General features: G+C 40.6%; 1 protein-coding gene and 2 non-coding genes across 4 annotated transcripts; 2 read left to right on the top strand and 1 right to left on the bottom strand.

Moving 5' to 3' along the window:
• Positions 1-1788: 1788 nt before the first annotated feature.
• trnay-gua (transfer RNA tyrosine (anticodon GUA)) lies at positions 1789-1875 on the bottom strand. Its single transcript is given in 2 exon segments — positions 1789-1824; positions 1839-1875. It is a non-coding gene; the product is annotated as a tRNA-Tyr (tRNA).
• Positions 1876-2095: 220 nt separating this feature from the next.
• Positions 2096-2168, top strand: trnaa-agc (transfer RNA alanine (anticodon AGC)). The gene has a single exon. It is a non-coding gene; the product is annotated as a tRNA-Ala (tRNA).
• A 2089-nt stretch (positions 2169-4257) lies between these two features.
• On the top strand, positions 4258-9036 carry trim55b (tripartite motif containing 55b). 2 transcript variants are annotated; one of them, XM_061758810.1, is made up of 8 exons: positions 4258-4572; positions 5174-5346; positions 6439-6619; positions 6699-6794; positions 7372-7605; positions 7677-7699; positions 8068-8192; positions 8257-9036. In XM_061758810.1, the coding sequence occupies exons 1-8, from the start codon at positions 4453-4455 to the stop codon at positions 8436-8438; spliced, it is 1134 nt and encodes a 377-aa protein (XP_061614794.1). In that variant the 5' UTR covers positions 4258-4452; the 3' UTR covers positions 8439-9036. The 2 variants fall into 2 exon arrangements, with proteins under 2 accessions (XP_061614794.1, XP_061614793.1); XM_061758809.1 differs by having other exon boundaries at positions 4260-4572; positions 6436-6619.
• Positions 9037-9885: the final 849 nt, after the last annotated feature.

The following is a 9885-nucleotide window of genomic DNA, read 5'->3' as shown; positions in this document are numbered from 1 at the left end:
ATTTCATTATGACTACTTTGGGTCCACTTGGAAGAGGAAGACTGCAAAAAGCGGCAGGCACGATGGCTAATTGACAAACGAACACCTCAGCAGAGTGAGACTAGGGAGGATTTTTTTTTTTATCTGCGAGGTGAGCATCGTACCTGCTGATTGCCCTCGAGGGGTACGAGGGCAGTCTCCCGTGAGGTCCCGACGCTTCATCAACTGCGGTAATGGATTCAGTCATTATCCTCGTGAGGTGCTCGGGTGCGGGGTGTTTACTCAAATGCAGATGGGGTAGGTATAAAGGGCATTTTTTGAGTAATACTGTATTAAAAGTAATCGTCACGACTAAACCCAAAGTACAATCTTCTTTATTATGGTGCATAGAGGCGATTTTGTTTACAACATGTGGTAAGAGTTTTTATTTCATTCAATTTGACCTCTTTTTGGTTAGCAATTGAGTTAAAGTGTATTGACAAATTATTAATTAATTAAAAATATATTCAAAGAATATTTAAACAATACATGTAGACACTTGTTTTTAGCTACGATTAAAAAGGACTTTCTGGAAGTAAAACAAATAATACATATTTTGCATAACATGCCAGTGGAATTTAAAAAACGGTACAATTTAAAAACGAATTAAATTTAAATATGACAGTGCCCCTTGAACTACATTGCAACTCAACTAGGTATGTTGCGCCATCTGGTGGTAGAATAGAGTTGAACAAGAAGCCACCCTTTTTCGATCAATTTCTGGGAAGCTGTTATTATGCCTGAGTGAAAGAAATAATTAAAACATGGATCGATGAATTAATTAAAATGTCAAATAGTGTATTAAAATTCACAGTAATTAATGTAAATGGGTGAAATTTCATGTAAATTATTTAATGATGAAAACATAACTAAACTGATGAATTTATACACCTGTATATTTTTTTAAAGGAATCTACGTTAATTGTGCAATAATGGAATAAAGAAATGCACAAAATTAATTTTAAAAAAATATCAAGGAAACTAAATAATTCAATACTATAATTGATTTATTTAATTTTAGATGGCATTAACTTTAACTGAAACAATCTGAATTCATTTTAAAAAATAGTAAGAAAAAATGCACATAAATGGAAATAAAAATATATGAAAATAAAAAATAATGATATTAATTGAATAACTTAAACTATCAGTAAACTGATTACATTTTTATTTTTTAAAAATGGCAATTGATTTAATTGTGTAATATAATCTGAATTGAGAATGTATTCTATATAATGGGTTAATACAGGAATACATTCAAAAATATAACATTGAGTCCAACTGTAACAGTTGAAATTTGTACAGTACTTACATTGGTCTTTAAAAATAGTACACAAAAAAAAAAAAATACAACGCACATTCTACCACTAGATAGCACTACTTGACTGCATTTCTCAGCCAATGGCCTTTTTTTTTTTTAGAGGAGCTGCTTTTCAGTGCTATAATAACGTCATTCAAATGAAACAACATGCAAATCATTAAACATGGAAGCTGATATGCGTGGAGAGGTAGCAGACTCCTAAAAAAAAATCTAATAATGTGTTTTTAATCAACGCCAAAATGCATGAAGTGTCTATTATCTTAAGTTAAAAACTCACGTTGACATGCATATACACTACACGTGGGCACGTTCAGGCACTTATGGAAATAGCGCTCACGTGAGCGGCTTTGACTCAAATAAACTCGCAGGAATGACAGTCAGCATCCACACAAAGCGTTTTCACAGTAAAAAAAAAAAAAAAAAACATTTCAAGACAAAACCAGAAAAACTCCTTCGAGCCGGATTTGAACCAGCGACCTAAGGATATCAGTGGAAACCTCTACAGTCCTCCGCTCTACCAACTGAGCTATCGAAGGCACTGTTCAGTAGTAGGCACTCGTTAGTAATAGGCGAATGTTTTTGACTATTGCCGAAGAGAAAAAAAAGTGCGAACGTATGAAGGTTATATCGTAATATTGGCTGAGCTCAAGAATGTACACCTAATCCCCATAAATGTATACCCCGCAAATCTGTGACCTTTTAAATAAAATATTGTATATTATATTCTATTAAAATATGTAGGACCGTTATAAGCAAGGGGAATTAGCTCAAATGGTAGAGCGCTCGCTTAGCATGCGAGAGGTAGCGGGATCGATGCCCGCATTCTCCAATGTGTTTTCTGTCTAAATGCAATAACAATATTTTATTGCTTCAACAACGATAGATATATAGATATATGAACAACAACACTATAACCACTGACTTCATTGGCAAAATGTTAGTGGAAAAAAATGCACCTACTTACCTTTTGAATGCTCTGTTGATACTGTAACAAGTCTGGCCTTTGTTGTTGCTTCAACCGAGAAGCACAAAATGGCATCCTGAGAGGCAAAATTGAAGGACATAATGTGTTTTTAAAAAGTTCACAATACACACGTATTTGATATGATGACGTATTTGATACATACAAGTGTTGTATTTGTGTCACTTTTCCACATATATACAACTGCTAATGTCCAGTTTCAGGTTCAAATAGAGCGCTAAAGCTTAAACAACAAAACGAGTTATGGAATTTTAAAATTTCAATCGAAGCTAATGCTAGTTATGCTACATTGAGGTACACCAGACTTCACAAATCAATGTCGTTTGTGGTATTTGTTGTTTGTATACACGATATAATCTAGTGTACAACTGTGAATGTCTAGACATTCGACTTTGTTTACATTTCCATTGAGCGCTAAAGTTAAAAGCATCAAAACGAGCTACGAAAACTAGTGTTTTCAATTAAAGGTAAGGCTAGCAGCAGTGCTAATTTGCGTTGGAAATGAACGTCTTTATGGTGTATGTGTTATTTTACAGATGTAACACTGTTAATGGCTAAAGCAAAAAGCAAATGAATGAGGTACAGAAAAAGGAATTTTACATCCAAACAAACATTAGCGGTGCTAAATTCAGCTAAACCAGGATTCACAATTAGATTTTGGGGCTTTTCCAAGCTAAAAACTTTGCAGCAATCAAGTAAATGTCGTTCACAAAACGCTCTCACTTATCTCACTTTGAGCGAGCAGCCAAGCACCCATTGAGATTCCATTGCATTATTGCTGGTGGATGCAGTATTTCAGCGACTGAATTACACTTGTCAATAGGGGTTATGCGCAACCAACTTCCACATTCGGCAAAACAGGTCGAAGCACTTCTTTCAATTCAGGTAGAGCCCAATGGCAGGAGACCGGGACAAAGCATAAGGTCTTCAAGAGCAATCAAAGATGACTATATCCAATGTTTAGGTTTAGTAGTATCATATCTTACATGTATAAATAAATGATCTACAAGTTTTTAACTCGGCGATTGGCTGGCGACCAGTTCAGGGTGTACCCCGCCTCTCGCCCGAAGATAGCTGGGATAGGCTCCAGCACGCCCACGACCCTAGGGAGGATAAGCAGTACGGAAAATGAATGAATGTTTTTAACTACTGTCCGAAAAAAATAGTTTTTTTAGCAAGTTCGGGTTCAAACCATCAGATCAGCCCTTCGTTATGCTAGTTATCGCAGCATACACAAGTCCGCTAACCTGATTTCTTGGTTTGGTCACGAGACGTTCTGCATAAAGTGGATTGTGTGTGTTGTGGTCGCCAAACACAAATATCCCCTAACCCCACTTTGACAATTTAGCCAAACATTATTATCAGAAGCTAATGCTAATCCACGCTAACACTGCAGCTCTGCTTACCTTTTGGGTTTGACAAGATAGTGCTATGACAGCCGCTTCAAAGTGGTTCTCACTCTAGATCTCCTAACCTAGCTGCCAAGTCAGTGGTGGAGATTCTCAGTGTGCGGTTGGTTATTATCTTTGGTGGTTATTATGTTAATTGGCGATAATACAGAAGGGGTTGCTCACAGGCACATTCTCAGATAACAGATAATAAAACATTGACTTGGTGGTTTAATTTCAAACTTGATGGGTGGGCAGGCACTCCAGGACGAATTTATATAAAAGACATTACAAAGGAAGTTTTCCATAATGTCTCCTTTAAAACAGTGACTAGCTTGTCAAAATGACAATTGAGCTGTAAGGAGAACGTAAGCTGCCCATCTTCGGCATTATTACAGTGGCCGATATCGTTTGTGGCAGTGCAATTACTGATGGCTAAAGCTAGAGACACTGCACGAAGCCCGTACTGTGCAAATAAAGGGGAAGTGTTGGCAGCCAGCAGCTGTCAGCCACTTCCCTTCTCAGTTTCAAATATGGGCAAGGTATAAATGGCATTGACGTGAGTGCAGTAGCTTCTAAAAACAGACGTGACACCAGCAGCAAGAGAGAGAGGAGCAACACACCCGGACAAAAGCCGCAGAGGCCTAGTACTTTTGGGGCCTAATGTTATTTTCATAACACAATATTTTTCTGACGTTAACCAACTCTTATTTTTTGTTCAGTCTGGGTGCGTGACGAACACCATGGAGAATTTGGAGAAGCAGCTCATTTGCCCCATATGCCTAGAAATGTTTACAAAGCCTGTAGTCATCCTGCCCTGCCAGCACAACCTCTGCAGGAAATGCGCCAACGACGTCTTCCAGGTAAGAAACGAGCCACCGGAGAGCTATTTGTAATCACAGTGATCCATTAGGACTATCCAGAGCACTGCTACTTGACGTTAGCACCTTAAGCTAACCTCGTGTCATTGAAACATTTGACATTTGTGTCAATGTAAATAGCTCACGATGACAACTGAAATGATACATCTTATCTACTGCATGTGTTTTTTTTTTTTGTCAGATAAGACAGGGTTTTTTTCACATCAGCAGGTTGTGGATTTTAGACTGGCACAGCCGATAATGTCAAACCATTCTTTTAAATAAGGCTGTGGATGGGAAATAGCTTGCTTCCCCAAATCATCGGCGTTAATCCTTCCTGGTTGACGTTCCTCCATGTCGCTGCTGTCCCTGTTGTTTCTGCCTCATACAGCGGATAAATAAAGTCGACACACCCCTGTTCAAATGCCAGGTTTTTGTGAAATATAAAGTGTGACCAAGACAAATTATTTTGAAACCTTTTCCACCATTACTGTAACATATAACCTGTAGCACCTAATTGACAAAACATAAATATTTTAGAGAGAGGATGCTTAAACGTACACAAGCAGAGACGCCATTGCGTTCCACTGTCGACCGCTTACAGGCCTCCAACCCGTACCTGCCGACCAGCCGGAGCGGCTCGTTGGCGTCCGGCGGCCGCTTCCGGTGTCCATCCTGCAGGCACGAGGTGGTCCTGGACCGCCACGGCGTCTACGGGCTGCAGCGGAACCTGCTGGTGGAGAACATCATCGACATGTTCAAGCAAGAATCCAGCAGGTTAGTTGGGAAAATACACATCCTATTTGTATTTGATATCCATTTCCCCATAAGAATGAATGTGATTATAAATAATACGTTCCAGGGTCTAACTGTGGCCGTCATGAACCCGAACTGTACAGGTCACTTTATAGAGTTAACTGTCAGGTTTAAAAATAAATACAGTGGCCTACACACTATAGTTCAAAGGTCTGTTTTTTTGTGTAAAAAAATGAGACCAAGATACATAATTTCAAAACTTTTTCCACCATTAATGTGACGTATCACCTGTACAAGTAAATTTTTTAAAACACAAATTGAGAGGGAAAAAATAAAGAGTCAATTGAAAAGGGGTGTGTTACCTTTTTATATCAACTGTAAACTGAAGTCTGGTACAATTTGCGGCGGTGCTAACTCCAAAGGTTTGCATGACTTTGAGGCATCTTTTGTACGATCTTGCGGACCGTTAGAAAAGTTCACCACTGTTAAATGCGACAAAACAATCTGTGTTGACTTTGATAACAAGACAATGCAAGAAGCAGAATGTTTTAGGCCAAGTAATTCTACAGACTTAAAGCCTATGGAGCATGCATTTAAACAAAGATGCAACCAAAAGGATTGCAAAACCCTTCATTATGCAGCGAGATAATGACCCAACACAACAAAGGAGTTCATCAGAGTGCAACAAGTGGAAGGTTTTAGCCTGGACAAGTCATTCTTCATGCTTAAACACAATAGAGCATGTATTTTCAACTTCAAAAGATGAGACGTACTTCAAAATGTGGTGTTTGGCTATATCATAATCTAAGATGTAAATAGAAATAAGACCTGCAAATGTTGATATCTTGTCTCGTTCGCAAAGGTTTTCAGTCTCCAGCAAAACTGACTAAATTGGCCTCACAGTTCCAATTATTTTTGGAGGGGACATATATGTGATTGATTTTTTTTATTTTAATACAACTTGGCATGCATAGTTGACTCAGCGATGACGCCATTTTGCCCTTCGCATTCCGCGCGCGGCCAAGACCTGACGGCTCGTCGATAAACTTACGGCGACGTGACCCGGTGACATTATCAAAGTGACATCGCTCTTCCCGTCGATGAAAACAGCAGCAGCGCGCCGGCGCCCGAGCGCAAGGAGGCGACGTCGCCCATGTGCGACGTCCACAAAGACGAAAAGATCAACATCTACTGCTTGAGCCACAATGTGCCCACGTGCTCCATGTGCAAGGTGTTTGGTACGCACAAGGACTGTCAGGTGGAGCCCATCAGCAGCATCTACCAGACCAAGAAGGTGAGGTTCACCACTGAAAAAAAAAAAACAACCCGTAAGAAGTACAAATCAAAACAAAATCAGTGTTGATCTCACACAGACAGAGCTGAACGACGGCATCGCCATGATGCTGGGCAACAACGACAGGTTGCAAGGCATCATCAGTCAACTGGAGGAGGCCTGTCGCGCCGTCGAGGTCAGTGTCCCTCATACAGCAACCATTTTATGCCTAATCCGTTTTCAGTTTTTATCTGCCCGAGAGGCAAATATTCTCAGTGTGGTTTGCCTCCTTCCCTTTTTATATCCATTGTTGCACCTTCATGTTCTTACTACAACGTGTTAGTCTGCCTCTGGCCCCGTGACGGTCTTGCAAAGTCGCTCATGCGCAATGAGCGTCACTTCCTGCTGCATGACGTTGCCGCTTCAGTTTTAAAAGCGCGAATGGCCAGCGGGTGTTCACAGAGGAACTCAAGTGTCACACCTATCAAGTTTCGTTTAGAGTTAAAAAAATACATATTATGCATTTTTGCTCACAATTTTAAACCCATGGGAGTTAATAACATGTCACTGACATGATTTTGTTAAAAAAAAAAAAACAGGCTGAGAAAAAATATAGCACACTTTACACACGGCATTTTTTTTTTTTTTTGGTCTTGCTGAAATACGTTTTAAGGGCGCGGCCCTGTAGCCAAAAATTCCTATTACGTATAACAACATTGGTCCGACCATTGCCTCATATGATGTTGCGTGCCACTGTTTCCGCTCATGTAAAGGAGAACAGTCGACGTCAGAAGAACCTGGTGTGCGAGAAGTTCGACCAGCTGTACACCATCCTGGAGGACAAGAAGCGCGACATGAGTCTCAAGGTGACGGCCGAGCAGGAGGAGAAGGACAGCTACATCAGGGGCCTGACCAGGAAGTACGGAGATCACCTGGAGGAGAGCTGCAAGATCGTGGAGAAGGGCTTGGAGATCATGGAGGAGCAAGAGATGGCCGTCTTCCTGCAGGTCCGACTATAAAACAGTCGCCGTGATCTGTTTTTACTGGTAGCTGACTCCATTTTGTTTCTCTCCTCCAGAACACAAAACCTCTCCTCAAACAGTAAGTATACCTGAAACAAAAAGGTAATATAAAATAAGAACTTTACCCCAGAACTAGGTAGAAACTTTAGCCCAGAGCCAGAAACTTTACCACAGAACTAGGAACCTAAGCCTGTGACTAGGTAGGACTAAGAACTTTAGCCTGGAGCTATGTAGTCACTTTATTCAGGAACTAGGTTCTTTACCCCGGAAACAGGATATTTAGCCAGGAAGAAAGAAGACTGTCCGCAGCACTGACCATATCCTATTGTCGCTGATTATAGTACCAAGCACTAAAAGTTCTTGGAACCTTAGGTGGAAATCTACCATCTCAATATGTTTGCATATTAAGTGAAATGTAAGCAATATGTGGCCTCTTTTTGCACTTAGACTAGCAGAAGCATGTAGCACATCCCACCTGGAGAAAGTAGAGCGAGGCTACGAGGACATGGATCACTTCACCGCCGACTTCCGGCAGGAGCGCAAGGTGTTGGGCAGCATCGACTTCCTCCAAGGTGACGAGCAGATCGACATCACATGACGCCACAGATCTCTCTGACACCCCTCCTCCTTCTACAGACGACGAAGATGACGAGGAGGAGGATGAGGATGAAGCGGCGGGGGTGGCGCAAGTAGAGGCGGCGGCGCCTGCAACCGCCGCGCCTAGCACGGCCGCCGGCTCTTCCGCGCCGCTGCTTCCAGCCGCGAGCCCGCAGACAAATCCCGTTCCCGCCGCAGCCAAGAGCGCGGCGTCCACCTAGAGTCAGTCAGGATACTTTTGGGGCAAAAGTGACAAAGGTAAACCACGAAGAAAGCACAATGACTGAACTTTTACCCCCTTGTGTTTTCTGTGCATTTTCCCCATGCTTGTGGAGCATTCATTCATGTTTTTAATACTTTAAAGGACACCTTTAGAAAACACACAACCATGTAGTTTAAAAAAAAACCAACTAACTTTATTAGTAGGAAATAACTAACAGGCCCTATGATATTTCAATATTCCACATCATCCTCAAGCCCTTGAAGGTTATTAAAAATGAATTGTGAAAGCACATCTGGGTCTTCACTAGATGAACAATACTTCAATTCTACTAGGTACAGTGGTGCCTTGAGATATGAGTTGAATTCATTTCATGACCGCGCTCGGAACTCAAAACACTCATATCTCAAACCATCATTCCCAAACGAAATGAATGGAAATGACATTAATCCGTTCCAGCTTCCACCCAAAAAATAAAATAATTTTGTAATGTGTTTTTTAATTGAAAAAAAATAGCACTATATAATATTTTTCTTTCTAAAAACATATAGTAATGACATGATTCAATAAAATGTGAAGAAATAAAACCGTTTTTCTCACACGTTTGCCTCAATTCAATGGACATTGTACGGCTCCTTCTGGTGTGCACACCTTGGCCCCTTGGGGGCAGTATAATACAGACAGACAGATATACAGAGAAACCTCATTCCTCAGTAAGCCACACAAACATTGGTTCTTGTTCACAACGGATATATGCCTGTGAGTATTTTAATATTGTTTGTCTACATGTGTTGCCTATTGGGTTATAACACCGCCACATAGATGCTCTTTGTTACCCTGTCTATGACATTTTTCCATTATGTGTTAGCATTAAGCTAACACATAAGTCTGTGTGGTTGTTTTAAATTCATATGTAAAGTTCACTTTTCTTTTCTTTTAACACACAAAGCTCACACACCACAAATTTGGGAGGACTTTTTTTGCTGACCAAAATATTTTGGGGGAATTTTTTTTTTTGGGGGTGGGCACAACATTTCTTTGGGACACATTTGTGTTCTGGGTTAAATAAGCCTAAATAGTGCACACAGTGCCACTCAGTGAGGGCTTTCAATGCTGCACTGAGCCTCAAGTGGAAGAAGGATGACTCACAGCCTTATTGTTTAGTCTGTGTCGCTCAAGGATCAGCAAACACGCACACATATATATTTAATTAACACCCTCATTAGCGCTTCATTCAAGCGTCATGTCAGTTTAACTGCGTCCTGAGGAATTGGGGAAAACATTTTATAATGTACGACACCCTTGTTATTGTTTCATATTATTTTGGAAGCACATCCACATGCAGTGTTAACCCACGACTTGGCTTCTATATGAATCAATATGTGTGTAGGCAAGACGCAGGAAAGATGCATCTCTGCTTGCTTAACAGCTCGCTCCATATTGCACAC

Source organism: Phyllopteryx taeniolatus, chromosome 20 (assembly GCF_024500385.1).
Source record: "Phyllopteryx taeniolatus isolate TA_2022b chromosome 20, UOR_Ptae_1.2, whole genome shotgun sequence".
In the NCBI taxonomy this organism is placed as follows: domain Eukaryota; kingdom Metazoa; phylum Chordata; class Actinopteri; order Syngnathiformes; family Syngnathidae; genus Phyllopteryx; species Phyllopteryx taeniolatus.
This window is presented reverse-complemented; position numbering and strand designations above follow the sequence as displayed.

What these genes read in the sequence shown, in the direction of transcription:
- trim55b (XM_061758809.1), top strand. Translation starts at nt 4,453, where the DNA reads ATGGAGAATTTGGAGAAGCAGCTCATTTGCCCCATATGCCTAGAAATG. An exon ending in GCGCCAACGACGTCTTCCAG is followed by an intron (nt 4,573 to 5,173) that starts GTAAGAAACGAG and finishes GACCGCTTACAG; the next exon opens with GCCTCCAACCCGTACCTGCC. An exon ending in AGATGGCCGTCTTCCTGCAG is followed by an intron (nt 7,606 to 7,676) that starts GTCCGACTATAA and finishes TCTCTCCTCCAG; the next exon opens with AACACAAAACCTCTCCTCAA.